This window comes from Panicum virgatum, chromosome 9K (genome assembly GCF_016808335.1).
Source record: "Panicum virgatum strain AP13 chromosome 9K, P.virgatum_v5, whole genome shotgun sequence".
NCBI lineage: Eukaryota > Viridiplantae > Streptophyta > Magnoliopsida > Poales > Poaceae > Panicum > Panicum virgatum.
In genome coordinates, this window is record NC_053144.1 from 15,082,279 (window position 1) to 15,101,377 (window position 19,099).

General features: G+C 43.7%; 1 protein-coding gene across 1 annotated transcript; it reads right to left on the reverse strand.

Annotated features, from left to right (window-relative positions):
• Positions 1–11,161: 11,161 nt before the first annotated feature.
• Positions 11,162–16,856, reverse strand: LOC120650318 (flowering locus K homology domain-like). Its single transcript, XM_039927395.1, has 7 exons — positions 16,671–16,856; positions 15,676–16,175; positions 12,721–12,967; positions 12,332–12,480; positions 11,961–12,251; positions 11,682–11,876; positions 11,162–11,543 (listed from the first exon to the last, which is right to left on the reverse strand). Exons 2-7 carry the CDS (start codon positions 16,168–16,170, stop codon positions 11,340–11,342), a joined length of 1,581 nt encoding a protein of 526 aa, XP_039783329.1. The 5' UTR covers positions 16,171–16,175; positions 16,671–16,856; the 3' UTR covers positions 11,162–11,339.
• Between the last annotated feature and the right edge of the window lie 2,243 nt (positions 16,857–19,099).

Below are 19,099 nucleotides of genomic sequence, written 5' to 3' on the forward strand. Positions count from 1 at the left end.
GATGCCTAATCAATTTCATATGCACACGTGCCTCGGTTCAAAAGTTATTCAAGTGTTCTCCCCTGGGTTCAAACACACACATAGACACACATACATATAGACATTCATGCATACACATGCATTAATTCAAGGTTTCCTATTTAATGATGCATGATTTGGTTCTAATTACCCTAAATTGGCTATTTAAAAACCTGAGCCGTCACAATACCCGGTGGACCTACCATGGTGAAGCCAATCGTATGAGAGACGAGGTCGTTAGGCAACGTATTGAAGATCATGATACTGATGCCGGTGTAGGAGATATGTTAGATGACTTTCATGAAGCACACTTCAAGGGAGAACATAGGGAGGAGGAGCCAGAGCCAACCGCGAAGGCGTACTATAACATGTTGGCTGCAGCACAGGAACCCCTTCATGGGCGTACCAAGGTTTTACAACTGGATGCCATTGCGCGCCTGATGGCCATGAAGTCCCAGTTTACCCTGAGTCGAGATGCTTTTGATGTTATGTTGACAGTTATTGGCACTCTGCTTCCGGAAGGTCACATTCTTCCAAAGAGCATGTATGAGGCACAGAAACTCCTTCGTGCATTGAAGATGTCGTATGAGCAGATACATGCATATCACAAGGGATGTGTCTTGTTTAGGAAAGAACTTGCGGAAGCAAAGTACTATCCAAAGTGTGAATCCTCTAGGTTCGTAGAGGTAGAGACTAGTGATGGTCAGAAGAGGCAACTCACGGTCCCCGTGAAAGTCCTACGATACCTTCCGCCCATACCGAGGATCCAACGGGTATTCATGACCGAGGAGTCCGCGAAACAGATGACATGGCACAAAATGAGAACTCGATACAATCCTGATAAGCTTGTACATCCATCCGATGCTGAATCATGGACCCACTTTGACGGGATTCATGGAGTCAAAGCAGATGAAGCTCATAATGTGCGTGTTGCTCTAGCAACAGATGGCTTCAATCCATATGGAATGTCGGCTGCACCTTACACTTGTTGGCCTGTGTTCGTTATTCCTCTCAATCTCCCTCTCGGCATGATTTTCCAATGACAGAACATATTCTTGTCCCTGATAATTTCTGGACATCCGAGAAATAATATGAGTCTCTACGTGGAGCCCCTGATTGATGATTTGCTCCATGCTTGGGAGGAAGGGGTTTGGACATATGATCGAGCTACAAAGACAAACTTTAGAATGTATGTTTGGTACCATTATTCCCTACATGACTTACTGGCGTATGGGATTTTCTGCGGCTGGTGTGTTCACGAAAAGTTCCTTTGCCCAGTATGCAAGGCGGATCTGATGTTCATCTGGTTGCGGAAGGGTGGAAAATATTCTTCGTTCGTCAAACATCATCAATTCCTCCCTCTTGACCATCCATTCAGACACGATAAAAAGAACTTAACGAAAGGTGCCGAAGTTATGGACCGTCCCCCTCATATTATGACAGGTGCTGGTGTTCGTGCTCAGTTAGATAGTCTTGTGGCCAATGCAGAGGGTGGTTTCGAGGGATATGGTGAGCAGCATGCCTGGGCATAGAAGTCGGGCTTGTGGAGGCTTCCCTACATGGAAGATCTCCTCCTTCCACATAACATTGATATGATGCACTCTGAAAAGAATATCGCTGAGGCACTGTTCGGAACTATCATGGACATTACAGAGAAGACAAAGGACAATGTTAAAGCCAGAGTGGATCAAGCAACATTATGCGATAGACCGAAGCTAGACATGAGGCCTCCTGGGTCAGGCAAGGCATGAAAAAAGCCTAAGGCCAATTTTGTCCTGACGAGGCCCTAGAGGAGGGAAGTGCTAGAATGGTTTCAAACCTTAATATTTCCTGATGGGTATGCAGCTAATCTGAGGAGGGGAGTCAACTTGTCTAATATGCGAATCAACGGGCTCAAGAGTCATGACTACCACATATGGATAGAGAGTCTTCTTCCGGTGATGGTTCGAGGATACCTCCCTGATCAAGTCTGGCAAGTGCTAGTAGAGTTGAGCTTTTTCTTCCGCCAGTTTTGTGCTAAGGAGTTATCTCTGACCGTTATTGAAGAAATGGAAAGAATGGCACATGTGTTACTCTGTAAGTTGGAGAAGATATTTCCACTTGGCTTCTTCAACCCGATGCAGCATATAATTTTGCACCTACCGTACGAGGCACGAATGGGGGGGGGCGGTGCAAGGTCGTTGGTGCTACTCAATTGAGAGATGTCAAAAAGTCATTCGAACTAAATGTAAAAATAAATGCAAAATTGAAGCTTCCATCGCAGAGGCATACATTCTAGAGGAGGTGTCAAACTTCACATTGAAATATTATACTGAGAATCTTCCTAGCGTGCATAATCCACCCTCACGTTACAATGCTGGGGAAGCTGACTCGAACCTCAGCCTTTTCAAAGGGCAACTCGGAAGTGCAAATGTTGCGACTATCAAGACCTTAAATTTTGAAGAGTGGCGCAGTATCATGCTATATGTGTTGACCAATCTATCCGAAGTGCAGCCGTACATACAGTAAGTTCTCTGCATTCATTTAGTTCTCGAGTACTCCCTTTTCGGCATCCAACCCGTTCATTTATCTTTCGAACAGGGAATTTCATGTGCAATTCTGGCGTCGATCAAGGACACCTACCCTCCAGGAAGCTGAGACTCTTCTTAGACAGGGTGCGGGAAATAGAAGGCTTGATTTTATTTCTTGGTTCAAACAAAAGATAATGTCTATATCGTGGCTCTTTTGTAGTATGCAATTACAAGTTGCTCATTAGTGTAAATAATTTGGCCTGCTTGAACTTGCAGGCCCAAACTGATGTGGAAGTGAGTGCCGAGTTGCGTCAGGTTGCCAATGGTTGTGCCTATAGGGTCAAGTCATTTGGAGCTTATGATGTGAATGGATATCGCTTCCACACAACAAGGCACGAGCAGAGTCGGCCGAACAGAAGGACCACAAATTCTGGAGTATTTACGCCAGGAGACGATGAGCTCGAGTACTATGGAAGAATCAAAGAAATGTACGAACTCACATTTCATGGGTCGAAACCTCTGAAACTTGTCATATTCAAATGCCATTGGTTTGATCCTCATGCTGTGAGACGGACTCTGAATCTTGGGCTAGTTGAAGTTCAACAAGCGTCCATGTACCCAGGAGACGATGTCTATATTGTGGCTCAACAAGCCATGCAAGTTTATTATCTCTCATACCCGTGCCAGACCGACAATCATCTCAAGGGTTGGGATGTTGTGTACAAGGTATCACCACACGGTAAATTACTTATCCCGAACAATGAAGATTACAACATAGACCCAAACACATATGCCGGTGAGTTCTTTCAAGAAGAAGGGCTAGAAGAGACTTTTCAGATAGACTTAACCGAAGCGATGGGAATGGAACTGGACAATGAAAGAATTGATAACGACAATGCAGGGGATGAGGTTCACAATGTCAAGGACTTAGAATTACTAAAGCGATTACGCTTATGCAATGACAGTGATGATGACAATGTTCCTCCTATGGAGATCGACGGTGATTATATCGACACATGTGATAGCGATGATGAGACATATGATCCGGCTAATCCGGATCATGATGATTATTTCTAATACATGTAAGAAATGTACTAATTAATTTTTTGTACTATTTTTGTTCATTTTAGTAATTGTACTTACTTCATATACTAATTGTACTACTTTTTAATGACTTCTACTGATTGATTTACTCTTTTTAATTTCAGGAGATTGTTCGGCGATGGCAGGGTGCGACAGAGGTCTGATGAGGTCACTAACATACCTGTTGGGCAGCAGATCTACCGAGGCAGGTGAGTCCTCCCAGAGGACTCGACGGACAGGCAGGAGAAGTCGGAGGAGTGGAGCGGGTTCGTCGATGCGCGACGCCGCTAAGGGCTCCGGCACGGTTGCAGGGAGGAGGGCTGGGAGGAGGAGCAGGAGAGGGGCTCCTCTTGTGGAGGAGAAGGCGGAGGAGGAGGAGGAGCAGGAGCAGGAGCAGGAGGAGGAGGGGGCGAGGAGGAGGAGAAGGACTTGGGTGTACCTACCGTCTGGCAGAGAGGCCCCTCGAGGCTCCCGGATCGTCCGATACCTGTACAGCACCGACCGGCCCTCCGACCTGACGGAAAAAGGTAAGTAAGTTTAGAAGATTTCAATATGTTTCCTTTTGATACATTCAAAATCACAATTGACACTAAGATTATCTCTCAATAACTTGCGCAGAAACTTTGTGATAGTTGTTCGAGGTGTTGCTCACAACCGCATGGCCAATGGCATCCTGGGACTCCTCTGCAAGCGACACTACCCAGGCACCATGGATATTGCTGGGTTACGTCAGCCGGCGTCTTCGTGGGAGCACTACATCGCCAAACCCGATGCACCAGATGAGGAAGGCAGGGCATTCGACAACAAGGCGCACCGGGTGTTGAGCGAACTATGGGTAAGTCTTCATGGCACTACATTTACGAATACATCATATTCATTGCACATTTTTGAAATAATGACTTTATTCACGTTTTTGTGCAGGATTTCTACAGATGCGAGAAGGGAATGATGCCCAGGGCGATGCAGGTGGCTAGCAAAGCATGTTACAAGCTGGTGGCGGATATGCTTTATGAAGCGCGCATTCAGGCCGTCATCGACTACAAGGCTAAGATCGAAAAAGTGAGGATCTACAAAGGACCTACGAGAGACATCAGACTCACCCGGAAACAGTACTTGCGGGTAAATACTTAATCTTACTTAAATCAACTATGCTCCATTTATTCTTCTTACATGTCATAACTTGATGATGTGCAGGTGCCTCCGTGGTGGATTGCCAATGATTATCTGCGCTAGGAAATGATAGTGGACCGGTGTTGCTCGCATGAATGGCTGGAGATGCACGAGGCTGCCCGGCAGCGGCGTTTGATGATGCTAGGTGCATCGCACCATCAGGGCAACCGTAACCTCAAGGCGTACGCGGCTAGATATGTATATGAATTAATTTCTTTATTCTAACGCTCAATTCTGCATAATTTCTAATCATCTTCCTTTTTTCGCAGTCGGCGTCACATGGTGGTGTGCCTTGCACCCAAGTCCAGACATACTGTTTGGCCCACAAAGGGAAGGCGACGTCTGATGTCACCTTCAACCCGCAGGATCCGCTCGAAGCGTACAGCAACGCAAGCGTCCACAGCCGCCTCAGCGGGTACACCTCGATGGAACAAGAAGTTCATGGACCGGAGTTTGATACGATCAATGAGCCCATTGATGAAGAAGTCGTCATGAGGGCGGGAGGAGACAAGAAGCATGGACGGTACTGGTTTGGCGACAGCTTAGTCGACACGGCGACTACTCCCACTCTCTCGCAGATTCGAGCCAGGAGTACCAGCTCAAGCCCGGCCATACGCCCACGGCCAGACACTACACAGGCTCAGATTGAGGCTGTCAAGGTTATTTCTGTTTCATCCGTCGTTCCTCCATTTTTATATACGTTTGCTTTGAATTCTAACCCTGGGATCAAATCCTTTAGGCCCATATGGAAGCAGCCTTTCAAGCACGGCAGGAGGTGGCAGAGGAGAGGTGGTGGGCCGAGCGGGACGACATGCATAAAAAATTGGATCAAGCTCTAACGTTTATGCAAAGCCTGGGCTCGGCGATGGGTGTTTTGCCTCCACAATTCCCTCCGGCCCCACTTGCTCGTCGGGCAGAAACTCCTCCTACCGTAAGTGGCTTTGACTCCTATCGAGTTTCATTCGTCTTAGTGACTTAGCATTAATCTAGAATGACTTAGAAATAATGCCTTATGATACATCTACAATGACTTATAACTTAGGCTAATGCTTGTAGTTTCATTCTTATGTAACTCAATTCTTATGCTTAAGTTTGAATGCCCGTAACTTAGTTCTTATGTAACACATGCAACATATATATATATATATATATATATATATATATATATATATATATATATATATATATTCGCTTATGTGCATAATCAGTTGGCGGCATCCAATGATGGGCCAGTGAATCCTGACTTCTCGCCTCCGGTGCAGCAGCCTCAGTAGTCTCAGTAGTTTGTGTGGCCACCGCCTCAATGGGTGGCTTGGATTCAGCAGCAGCAGCATCAGCTGTCACCACCGCAGCAAGGTTGGTCGCAGACGCCTACATGGCCGCCTCCGCCGATGTGGCCGCAGCACCCGCCGCCGCCGTCGGCCCGGTGAGTTGTATGGACTTCATTTCTAGGGACAAGCTTTGCACTTGAACTTGTATGGACTTTGCCGTATGAACTTGTATGGACTTGACTTGAACTTGTGGTTGTTGATGAACCATACTAGAGTTTATTTGTATCTTTGCATTTCTGGATAATATTGAATGCCTCCGATGCTTATTTGAAATGCATGCGATGATTATTGTGATATATGTGAAATGTTTGTATTATTTGGGGTACCATATACATACTAAACAAAAAAAATACAGAATCAGTCATCTTTGCCGTGTGCATTGGCCTAGGCACACGGCAAATGGACCATCTTTTGCCGTGTGCGTTGACTTAGGCACACGGCAAAGATTGAGCCTTTGCCGTGTGCCAGGCCCCGGCAGCACACGGCAAACGTCCCTCGCCATGTCAGCTTGGCAGCCAGCCAAAAATATTAGCCATGGGTCAGCCAGGGCACACGGCAAAAGCTTTGCCGTGTGCCCGATATATTGCACAAGGCAAAGGGTCCCTTTGCCGACGGCTGTTTGACGTGTGCCCTTTGCTGTGTGCGGCACACGGCAAACCATTTGCCATGGGCTTTTGGGCCTTTGTCGTGTGCCCCTGGCACACGGCAAAAGGGCTGTCTCCCGTAGTGTATGCATACACTTTCAAAAAAATTGTGTTAAATTATTAATTAAAATCAAGTCTTATATATTTTTTTCCTTTTTGCTCAAGCACTTATATGTATATTGCAGGAACTTTTTTATGCTTATTACAATTTTGGACAACAACTTCTTTCTGAAATTTATAAGCTTATGTACCCTACCTAACAACATGTATATATGTGAGGATAAATTAAGCTTACAAATGCGTTTCCCCCTAATTTGCTGGCATGGGGCATGTATTTATGTAGGAGCATGCCTTTTCTAAGTTATCGACATGAACTCTATCTGTCTGGATGGGCATCTGTAAACGACATCATTGTGCTAGCTAGCTGGCCAGCAGAGGTGCACTTTCTTGGTGCATGATGTCACACTCACACCCTAGCTAGCTACTCTAGTACTTAACAATGATAGAAGAAAAATGCTCACGTGGTCGTTGACTCCTAGCTAATAGCTTGTATGGGCCCATGAATGAAGCTTGCAGGAGAGGTTAAGTAGTAGTGCAAGTGATCAAGTTAATTAGGCTTCTAATCACGGCATTATTTTTTTTTTCGCCGGAGTACGTTTGTCTAGCGAGCTAGTGGTAACTAGAGTCGGTAACATAACAACATACATACACGTGCCTTGAGCTGTATCTGAAAATAAACATGTTAGTTTGAATTTCAGAGAGACCTAGCTAGCTAGTATCTGAATGGCACTGTGCTTGTACGGTGAGATCAAAGAGTTGACATGCATATTACGTTAATGCTGAATAATCGTCCATGGCAGTTTTTAATTCACTAAACAACACAAGATCACATATAGCAAACTTATATGGTAACAAACTAACAATAACTGACCAACAATATATATTCTTAAAAGTCACCAACAATACAAAGACTACATGCATGGACGCAAGGCGATCGAGAGCTAGCATGCGCAACATGTGTATGTGTGCATATATATATGATGCATGTGGCATGCACCCTATACATAATACATATAACTTCACAAAAACAAAACAAAAAAAATCAGTGACGAGCAACGACCGAAGAACAAATGAAGAAAGAGATCGGTCAGCCTCTGCAGGCGTGCATGTCTGCTAATGCGCCGGCGGCCGCGCGCCGGCTGTCGTCTAATCCGTCGTCTGGATTGATGATGAGTTACTGCCGCTCGATGTTGTCTGGCGGTGCGGGCACCGGCCGCCGCCGTTGTTGGGGTTGCTGCTGCACCCCGAGGGCCCGGCCGCGTCGGTCGCCGCCGCCGTCTGATCATCAGGCTGCTTCGTGGTAGAGATCGCCGTCGTCGCCGTCGTGGCGCGCACGACCGCGTGGGGATCATCGCCGCCGGGTGCCGGCCTCCCGGCGCCGACGGCTCGCACGGCCGACGAGACCGCGACGAGCGCCAGGACGAAGGCTGCAGCAAGAGCCGTCGAGCTTAGCCGCCAGAGAGACTTGGCCATGACAGATCACTCGGCCGGCCACCCTTGCTTACACACCTTGCTTCACCCGTCGGGTGAGTTGCTCTTGACTCCAACAAGGAAATTAAACCAACTGTGTTTCCTACAAATGACAGAGGTTCCTGTAAAATTCCAGCAACTGCTTTCAAAATAGTTTGCGTTTCCACAACAATCTATCAAGAGCAAGCTAAGGGTCTTGTTGCGGTTTAGGGAGCTCTGCATGTGTCCCCGGGCCGGCGTGTCGATCTATATATATATGGCCGTAAAGGGCGCTATAGGATGATCACAATTTAATTATTTATTTATGTGTCAGCAGATGATTAACGAGCTGGCTAATGGCCAGCAGAGACAGAAATGGTCAGAGCTCCGTACGCGGGGATTAGCTAGGAAGCCAAAAGCTCGCGAGGACCGAAGAAAAACTAAGCCTGATCGGTGCGTGCTCAGTGGGTGATGACTCCAAATTTGCGGCAGCCGCCACAACTGCTACTCACTCACTGGCGGCCTTTTCTTAAGCTCGACAAAGACGCTCGCTCGTGCGATCGTGTCTCTGTCACGCGGTTTAGAGCTCTGCTTTTGCTCCCCACCGACCTGGCAGGAGACCGACCAGGCCAACCTGAGGTAACCCTGCCCATGGAAATGGTTGAATCACGCACGAGAGATTAAGCTTTGTTCCCTTTCCCTTTTTGGTTTCTTCATCAGAGACCTAGAGGGACCGAAAGAATTGATGAATATGGCAGGAAAAACATGAGGATCGAAACCTGAATGTATAAACAAGGAAAAAGGTGGCAGATCAGGGTTGAATTTAGTTTACATGAGGCTATGATATGGTCGTTTGGGAGAGTCATGTGGTAGAGATTATCGTACGTGTTCGGGTGGAAAAAAAATTCTTTTTTTCTAATTTTAGACAGAAAAAAAGAGAGTCTTTGTCAAACAACAGCATTTTAGCCTGCAAATTAAACTTCAGCTTCTCTAACACATAAGAGCATAATATATTTATTATACGTCAAATAAACATATAATAAGTGAAACGTTTGTTCAACTTCATCTTCGGTGTCAGCAGCAAAATATCATTGAAGATATGGCATTTAGAATTCGGCTTTCAGTTCGTTGTCTCATGTCCACTATTGTCGACAACATGTTCCAAGCTCTAGGCTATAAGGGTCCGTTGTTCATCGATGGGTATGCTAACTTGCCGAGTGCCAGCTCCGCTTTGTATTCAATCAACTGTGCAACAGTCCCATGCATATATATTTCTTCTGCTTCACGCAAGCCATAGTTTTCTAGTCGTCATTTATTCCCAACATTGCCCAATATAATTTCATGCTTCGGTAATAATGATTTATGCAATATAGTAGGGTTCCTCGTAGAGTTTCAGGCTTCGTTGCACGTCCCGTGCGTGCTCTCTTTTGTCTCCTAGCTGTATGTATTTCAGGTGCCTGAATTTTTCTTTTTTGTTTGAAGCGATGTAATCAATGTTGATCCCTAGTGTCACACATGTTGCAGTTCGCTCTTCGATGTTCTATATTAGCTCATACGCTGATGTTGCACAAGTTATTATTCGATGTTTCAAATGTAGATTTTTTTGTACTACAAACCCGTCACCTGAAATATAATAATGCTCTTTATACTGTGCAAGACAGATCGATGTGATTGCAACTAGAGTATTAATGTGCCGTGGCCCTAGTGATCTTAAATTTTTAGTTCAAAAATATATAAGATTAGAGTCCAGCTTTTTTAGGATCCAACCCTTAGATTTTTTAGGTCAAAACGTTGGCCCTTTACCACCCCTGATTGCAACCTTCACAAACTGTGGCTGTGTCTTGGTCGGTTATGGCACAATTGTGTTATTTGAATGTTTTGAGCAGAGCAGACAACCCAACACAGTTCGTCGCTACTGTTCCATCTTTTTGCAGACAGAACTCTTGAATAGCCGTCCGAAAGTTGCGAATTGCTTGGAATGTTCCTCGGCAATATTTGCTTCCATGTCCTGTGATCTGAATGGACGAGAAATTTAGTGGATGGTCGCCACATGTTTCGTTCTCCAGGTGTACCAAACCTTTCACGGTCACATCTCATCGATCAAAAACATTTGAGCGATCTTTAGTTTGTTTGTCCACAAGTTAGTCGCCCATATATATGTGCAGCCCGACAGAGAGACATGCGGGTAGTGTCGAAGTTAGGGATGGCAATTGCACCCGCGGATGCGGGTATCCGCGGATTTTAGACCCGACGGGTGCGGATGCGGGTTCGATATTCCACCCGTGGGTGGACCCGCACCCGCACCCGCGTATTGCGGGTGCGTGTGCGGGTTTGAGATTCCACCCGCGGGTGGACCCGCACCCATCCACAAACAAAGAAACTCTAACCCAACGTGCTTAGGTAAGGCTTATTCCAATTATCCTAACTATAAAATGAGCACAAAAATTTATAGATTTATTGTTAGTTTGTCGTTAATACTTTGAATTTGGGAATTTGTTGTTAGTTTGCCCTTATTACTTATAGAAATGTAATGTTTGACTATTTAAATTAAAGGATTTGTGCATTTTTATTATATCTTTTGTCACACCCGCGGGCACCCGAAACCCGCCCGAAACCCGCGGGTGCGGGTGCGGGTGTAGAAATGCACCCGCGGGTCTACTTGCGGGCGGGTTTTTTCCAACCCCGCGGGTTTGACTATGGGCGGGTTTTCATCAAACCCGCACCCACATCCGCGGGTGCCATCCCTAGTCGAAGTAGCAAAGCATTACTGATAATTCCAGTGGCCGCACCACCATGTAGCGAATCACGGTCACTGCAGTCTCAGCGTCTCACCCTTTTATCAGGCGAGCTGGCGATGCGTGCTCCAAACAACAGAAACATGGGTGGACCTCCAACATACCCCAGAACACTAATCAAGCATGCACCACATAAACGTGTCTCTAATGTAAATAGTCTTTGTCAGACACAAGGTAACAGGAGGGCATGCAGCACTGCATTGTCATTATTCGGCAACAAATTCCTTACCATAACCCCCTAAGAAGATAAAAAACAAACCCTTGGCTTACTGCTACTGCCTAATAACCATAGCTGGGAGGGTAGGTCGGGCCACCGTAGCTCCCTCCATTGTACCTAGGAGGCGGCCCGGCAGCAGCCGAAGAACCATAGGACGGAGCACCTCCATATGGTGGTGGGTAAGATGCGTAGCTCGGAACTACGGGCGGTGCTGGAGGGTTAGAAGCCGGTGGTGGGCCTGGGGGAGCAGCTTCTGCCATGAAATTCTGCAAGTAAAGAGTCAAATTAGCTATCAGAAATGAGGCCAAAGGAAATGCATGAAGCATGTTTTCATAAATGCTAACTATGGTGCAATATTGCATTACTGATAATTCCAAAAATTAAAAGATTAGCATACACAGTACCTGGACCAGTTGCTGGGCGGTTTGAACTTGTGATGCAGTCCCAATTATCTCCACAGTCATCTCTCCAGGTGCGCCTCTGCTTTCTTGAATAGTTACAGTTGCGCCACTGTGCCTACGGATATAGCTGATACTAGCACCAGCTGCCCCAATCACAGCATCAGCGTAGGCAAGGGGAATGTGCATGTTATGTGTCACCTTCCAAAATACATAAAAATCAGTGGCTGATTAACCCAAATAAAAGCACAAATCATCTTGAGAACAAAGTGCAATAGAACCAACCTGAGAACCTGCATGAGAGGGTGGTTGATTTCCTGCAGCAGGAACACCGCTAGGTGGGGCCTCACGTCCATATGCAGAAATACCATAGTGTGGCTGCTTTTCCACAGGCACAGGGGGGACATCAGGAGGAGGATAATAATTGTCTTGCGGCCTTGGAGGCATGAACTGCGGATTTCCACCAAAACCTGGACCACCTGGAAGTAGGTTTGGAGGAGGGCCCCAGGGTTGAGGAGGGCCCCAATGCTGGGGAGGTGGCATTGGTTGCTCCCTCTGCATACTGTGCATTTTCATCTGCAGAGATTGAAACTAACATTCGTCAGACACTACATGCAAGACGCTTGTTACTGACAGGAATACAAGATACCCCTTACATGTGTTTCAAATAGTGGAAGAACACTGCGGTCAACAAGAAACTTTCTTAAGTGACTTGCTATCAATTCCACTGCTTTGTGGACACCAAGAGGCTCACCTTGTATCTCCACAACTCTGTCATCATTTAACGCGACAGGAGGAACATTCTCTGAAGAAACGTATAACACACTGAATTAAAACCATAGACATTAATATCCACATTCAAGGATCAACGCACAAGTATTTACATGAACTGCAATTGAATTGGTATCACTATTTTCTCAGTGTCACAACTGAGTTGCAGGTCACAACATATAACTATGAATGCAATTCAGGCAACATATCATATATCCGAAAGAGGAAGAATCCAGCATTCGTAGCATACAGAAAAAAAAATGCAAAAACTTACCAACAATACGTATAGCAGACTTTGAAGAATCTTGTATGGATTTAATAGTTGCTCCCTGCTTTCCAATAAGGCTGCCAGCTTGCGAAGCTGGCACTAGAAGTCGTGTTGGTCCGATATTACCAGCACTTCTTTGAGGCTGACCAGATTCACCATCTGAACTATCAGTTATTCTTTTATGAACTCTGAGTAAGCCATCAATAGCTGGAGATACTGGTGCATCTGGTTCATCCTTTGCTGAAATCATTACCTTCAATGGCAAAACGACAACATTCACAAAATTAATTAACAGTTAAAAAGAGATATTACCAGAGAAAAATACTAATCTTAATGATTAGAACTAGATGAACTCAATGAATACACTATGATGATATTATCATTCACAAATATATGCGTCTGGAACAAGTATAATGAAACTTTACCGATTGGTACATAAACAAGAGATCACATTTGCACATCACTAGCAAAGTTAAATGATGTCTCCCGCCACAAAAGAAATAAACTATGATTTTAATGGAGTATGGTTAAGGACGTCAAGTATACATTTACCACCTTGAATAGCATAAAGTTATTCCCAAATATCATGAGATGATATCCTACTTAATCTCAACTTTACTTAATTCATTCTAAATAGTAATTGTAGCAATCAGCAAACAGCAATAGATGCATCTGATGCTGAAATGGCTTCACAGACAGGAACTCCCAAAAGTTCAGAAGAGCATTCCACCCTATGCAAAGTCAACAGTGGTGTGCAGTGTTCAAGAATGGACAATCATTTTTCTCTTGTTATTCAGTTAGCAACCTTCTTTATAAAATTTACCATCCTTCACGAATGGCTATTGCTTCATTATTTTAAATGTGTCAACTTGTTTTATTTGTCCTCCCACCAATGTCCAATGGAAGAATAGATACGTTTCATTCTCTTTTACTCACTTGTTGGATAATGTAAATAGCATGGTAACCTTTTCTTACATAAAAAAAAACAAAGAGTTCCATAGCAGCACTTCTCCAAATGTATAGGCAATTTTGTACTTTTCAAGAAAATTTAGTACCAATAATTTTTTAGTTATGTAGTACGTGTGGTATATTCATTTACAAAGCAACTCTTCATGCATTTTTATCATTTCCCTTTTTCCCTTTAGTAATTCACGTGTTCCCTTTAGTTCAAAAAAAAATGAAAAAAAAGGATGTGGAATTACCAGATAGCTTATGGAGCATCTTGAAAGGGATCTTCGTCCGATACTCAAATGACCTATTCATATTTGCAGCACAAGATCATAAAACTGGACTTTCAGAACCATGTCAGTTCACCCATTTCGGAAAGGTTGTTATGTTTGGGACCTTAGACTGCAGTCACAACCTGCAAACATTAATCTGTGTTATTATTATCAAGGCTATTCAATTTCAGCCTTTGGTGGATGGTCATATTTTGTTTTAAGTCAGTTTTTGAGCTATTCCCTTTATAGTGGATAACTTAAACATTTTTAGCTTTCTAAGTGTTGTAGATATTAACTATATTTCATAAGTTGAATTGTGGCACAGCTATTAATTTCCAATTAGGAAGTAAAGATACTCCTGACTAAGCTAGCAAAGATGTAACTAAAAAACTGAATCATGCGACTTAGCTCCGGTGTTTGATAAACTGTGTGAGATTGTGGTTATCAAGAAAAACAGGTTCATGTCACATGTCAGTGATGCTCTGGAACAATGGTAACAAATTGCATAGGGTAGGAAAATTCTTCAGCGCACAACAAATGCTAAACTAAGTGTTTGTTGCAGATTACGGGTTATCTTTACTGCTCATGGATATACGCATATAAAGAAACAAAGGTACAGATTTGGGTAGAAGTCCGAATGGAAAGGGCACCTAAAACCTGCTTCTGTATTGAGATATCTAAAACAATGTAACCATGATGCTCCTTTGCATCACTACAATTTAATAAACTTAAGTATTTGGACATTTGTTGTGAGTAGGTTAAAACTTTATGTGATGTATCTTATGAAATACGACATGTTATGTGCATGGTTAAGACCTGGTACCCAATTGTTCCTACAGTTCATAAAAATGGACTCAATTCATAAAGTAGTGAATATCAGAATTGATAATTCAAATGCTTTTTATTCCTATGTAAATACTATGAAATGTGTGTGTACATGAGTGTATGTGTGTGTTATACCCGTTATAGACAATGCAATCCAAATTAATTCCTGAAAATAGATTGAAAAAGGGCTAAGCACCAGTACACTGCATCATGCATATCCCTTGAAGAGACATAGAAGAATCAAAGCCATTCCTTACACAAAGATGTTGATTGCTTCCATTATTTCCATTATTGTGAAACTTTCCAATATAATGAAGCAGATTTGATACAATATTCAAACCCACACTAGTTAAGGAAAATATTACCAGTACCAGTTGGTGTTGCAAGCCCTCAGGTAAGATGGAACACAACAGTTCTTAAATTTTGAAGAAAATCGCATATTTTGTTTTTAATATTCAGTAACAGAAATTCAGCTGTTCAACTAACAGTTTTATTTCTGTTTGTCACATTACTATCATACTATGATGCTTCAACGTGCAAAAAAGCAACAGCATACAACTCCAGCTTTTAGGCCTTATTAAGCACACAAAAACCCTTCCAGAATTCCAGATATCTAGATATCAAGATGAAATGACTAAATGTGGGTTTTAATTACCAAGTCAATATATCATATATTTGCATATGTTGGGCCACTAGGAAACTAGGGAGAGGAGTATCAGCATGTACTTAGCTGATCAATTTATACCTAAAAATGCATCATCCAAGAAAGCAAAGGAACTTCATGCACGAACCTGCTACGCCTAATGACACCACGACATAGTTACCTAAAAATGCATCGCTTAGTAGTTTCATTGCTGGCTGAAGCAATGAGACTACTAACTTTTAATCCAAGACACGATTTCATAAAGGCACTTACTGCTCTTTCTGGTACACCAGGTGGGCCATCAAGTATTTTGATGCGCGCTTTGGACTCCTCGCACATCTTCTTGATAAACTCCCCTTTGCGACCGATGATAGCTCCTACCTTCTGGGCTGGAACTAGTATACGAAAAACACTCTCTCCCAGCCAACCAGGCCATCTGTTATCTTCAACATTAACCTGTGAATTTTCCTGTTGACTCGCATCCCCACTGTACGCATTCTCCAGCACTTCATCCTGGTAAGAATTTGCCGGCTCCTTATTGTACTGATTCCCGGTCTCCTTGCTGTACAAGTTTGCCTGCTCTTCATTGTACATATTCCCGGACCCACCATCGTACTGGGCACCAGGTTGTTCGCCATATGTGTTTCCCAGATCTTCACCGTACTGCTTCTCCACATCCTCATATGTGTTTGGTTGTTCTCCATCGTAAGGATTTCCAGGCATCCCGCCAACGTCATGCCCCGCAAAGTTCTCTACTTGCCCATCCATATTTTCTAGCCACAAACAAAAAGGCAAATCAGTTAGCAATCACAAGCCATGTAAGGACCTAAGTTTCAAACGAACCCAAACATATAAAACCGCATCAGAGCAGACACCTAAGCAATCCGAATAGCAAGTATCTGGCAGCAGGCGCATAAGCAACTCGTGATTACCCCAACAGACATTCAGCCTCAAGCTAACTCCAATCGAGTTCATCTCCACCCCACATAAAACAACTTCCCCTGAACCTGCATCTCGCCATGAGCCCGTGACCGAAACAAAATCAAGTGCCCCAAAGCCAACGCAGGGTACACTAATCGGTACACGCCGAACCCTAAACCCCAAGCTGCGCGACGCGCCGTCCCGGCAACAGTCCGATCCCTTGGCTACAACCGAACCCACAGGCCACGAGGGCTCGGAATCTGCCAAATCGCGCCCGGACGTGCACGGGGCCGAATCACGAGGGGTGTACGTGAGGGGGGGGGGGGATGACCGGGAGAGGGTGGTACCTGAGGGAGGGAGAGGAGGGGAGGCCCGAGGCCACGACCCCGGCGAGGAACTGCCGCCCGGGAGACGGGCTGGGGGCTCTGGGCGACGAGGTGGGGCGGCGCCGGATTCGGGGGCGACGAGGAGAGGAGCGGGTCGTGTCGAGGACACCGGAGACGGAGAGGAGCCGTGCGGCGTTTATCATCGGCTACTGCCTGCGGCTTAACGGAATAAAGGTAGGCCGGCCCGGCCCGGCCTCAGTACGAAAAGTTTGCTTGGGTCAGGCTGTCAGGGTATGTGATTTTAGGGCTGTTTAGTTCCCAAACTAAAATTTTTTGGCTATCACATCAACAGTTTGAACAAATGTCGGGAGAGCTTTTCAGACACTAATTAAAAAATTAATTTCAGAACTCAACTGGAAACCGCGAGACAAATATTTTGAAGCCTTTGACCGCATCATTAGCACATGGTGGTTACTGTAGCACTTATGGCTAATCATACACTAACTAGGCTCAAAAGATTCGTCTCGCCGTGTACATTCAAACTGTGCAATTAATTTTGTTGTTTAATTACATTTAATGTTCCATGCATGTATAAAAAGGAAGGCACAAATTTCGAGGTGAATTTTTTTTTGACCTAAGCGCCCCCTGAATCTACCGCGTCAGGGATGAGGGTATAGATGTTGACTGAAGTAGTAGAAGATTGGGAATAAGATCTTGTTTAGGAGTTCTCCTAAAATGACTTTACTACTGAAGTTTAAGTCGATAAAATTAAAATATTAGCTGATCTAGCTTTCATTTCATCTTAGCATAAGCCTATAAAATAGTTATAGCTTTATGCTACAGTACCTCGACTTACGAAAAATAGGTGAAATCGAAATTATAATAAGTTTTACCAAACGGTTCCTAAATCCCCAACCCCCAAACACACACTTCTTCTAAAAAAAATGTTGTTTTAGTCTTTAAATTTATCTCGTAAGATGTCTATGTTTAGCTTGCAATAAGGGGGTGCGCAGGGGAGGGACGAGGATTTGCAAAAGGTGTAATTAGAGGTGAGCGGTTAATTGTAAAATTATCGAATCTCTCCATGCCCCTTGGATGTTGATCCGGTGGTCCAGATTGAAGTTTGCACAATTAATTGTATATTTCTATCGCTGGCTCCTACTCCATCAGTCCAAATTATAAATCATTTCAATTTTTTTGGAAAGCCATTGACCAAAATTTTAGAGAAAATCACAAAGATTTATGACATCAAATAGGTATACTATGATAATCTAATTAATAAAAAATCTAATGATGCTTATTTGGTATCACAAATATTTTTTAGAAAGCGTCCTGCCTGAATATTTTCTATTGATGCCGGTTAACCAAGGGATGGGGGATGCAAAGCCACCTACAAAGTTTGGGTTTTGAATCCAAGACATTACAAAGTTTAATTTGTGATACTTGATTATATAAATTTGATCAAATTTAAGATGCTTTGATGCTAAAAAAATGAAATGATTTATAATCAGGTTCCTGTTAGCAGAGATAAGGATCAGGCATAGTTGCTACCGGACTGGCCAGCCGCCAAGGTAAAAAGAGAGTGCAATCTCGTTGCTCATGAGTTAGCTACTTAGCTCATTTAGCCCAAAGGAACATTCATACTCCAGTTTGGCTAGGTTGAACGCCTACGTGAGTGCATGACTTTGTCAAGAATGATTGTAATCCTTCGATCGAAGTAATAAAGCTCTCTTATGAAAAAATGGAGTACAATGCAAATCCTAACGCTGGAGCATCTCCAATAGCCTAGCTAAATCTCAATCTCTATAATCCTATGGGTATTTAGCTATCCATTAGATAAGATTTCTTCTCTATATCTCTTCTTGCTTCAACAGACTAGATAAATATTCTCTCTCATCTCCTCTCTCTCCAACTCACTGGCGCGTGGACCCCACAACATTATCAACTCCCCTTCTTCTCCTTCAGCTCCCCATCCATGGTTGTCTTTCCTCTGCTCCTACCCAGGGTTTACCTTTTCATTTTATTTCGAATCCCGCCAACTACCGGAAATGAAATTTCGCTAAATTTCGCTAATTCCGAACGGAAAGAGAATTCAAATTCAAAAAAAGAAATTCCGATGAATTCCGACCGAAATTTCGGTGATTTCGACCGAAATTCGGTGATTTTCGACCGGAAAATGATGTCAGTTGTGATTTTCCTACTGTTTCCGAGGTCAAATGAAAAACTTTTGAATACCAACTTTGTTCATTTTTTCGAGATCTACAACTTTTGTTTCAGGAACTTTTTCATTTGAGCAATAGTTTGAAAGTTATTTAATTATTTCAAAAACTACTAATTAAAAGTCTTGTCATTTCATGTGACAACTTTCATTTTCTCTCTTAGGCCTCAACTAGACTTTTATTATTCTTGTTATTGCGGATATGCCTATAAAATTTCAGAGATATTGGTTG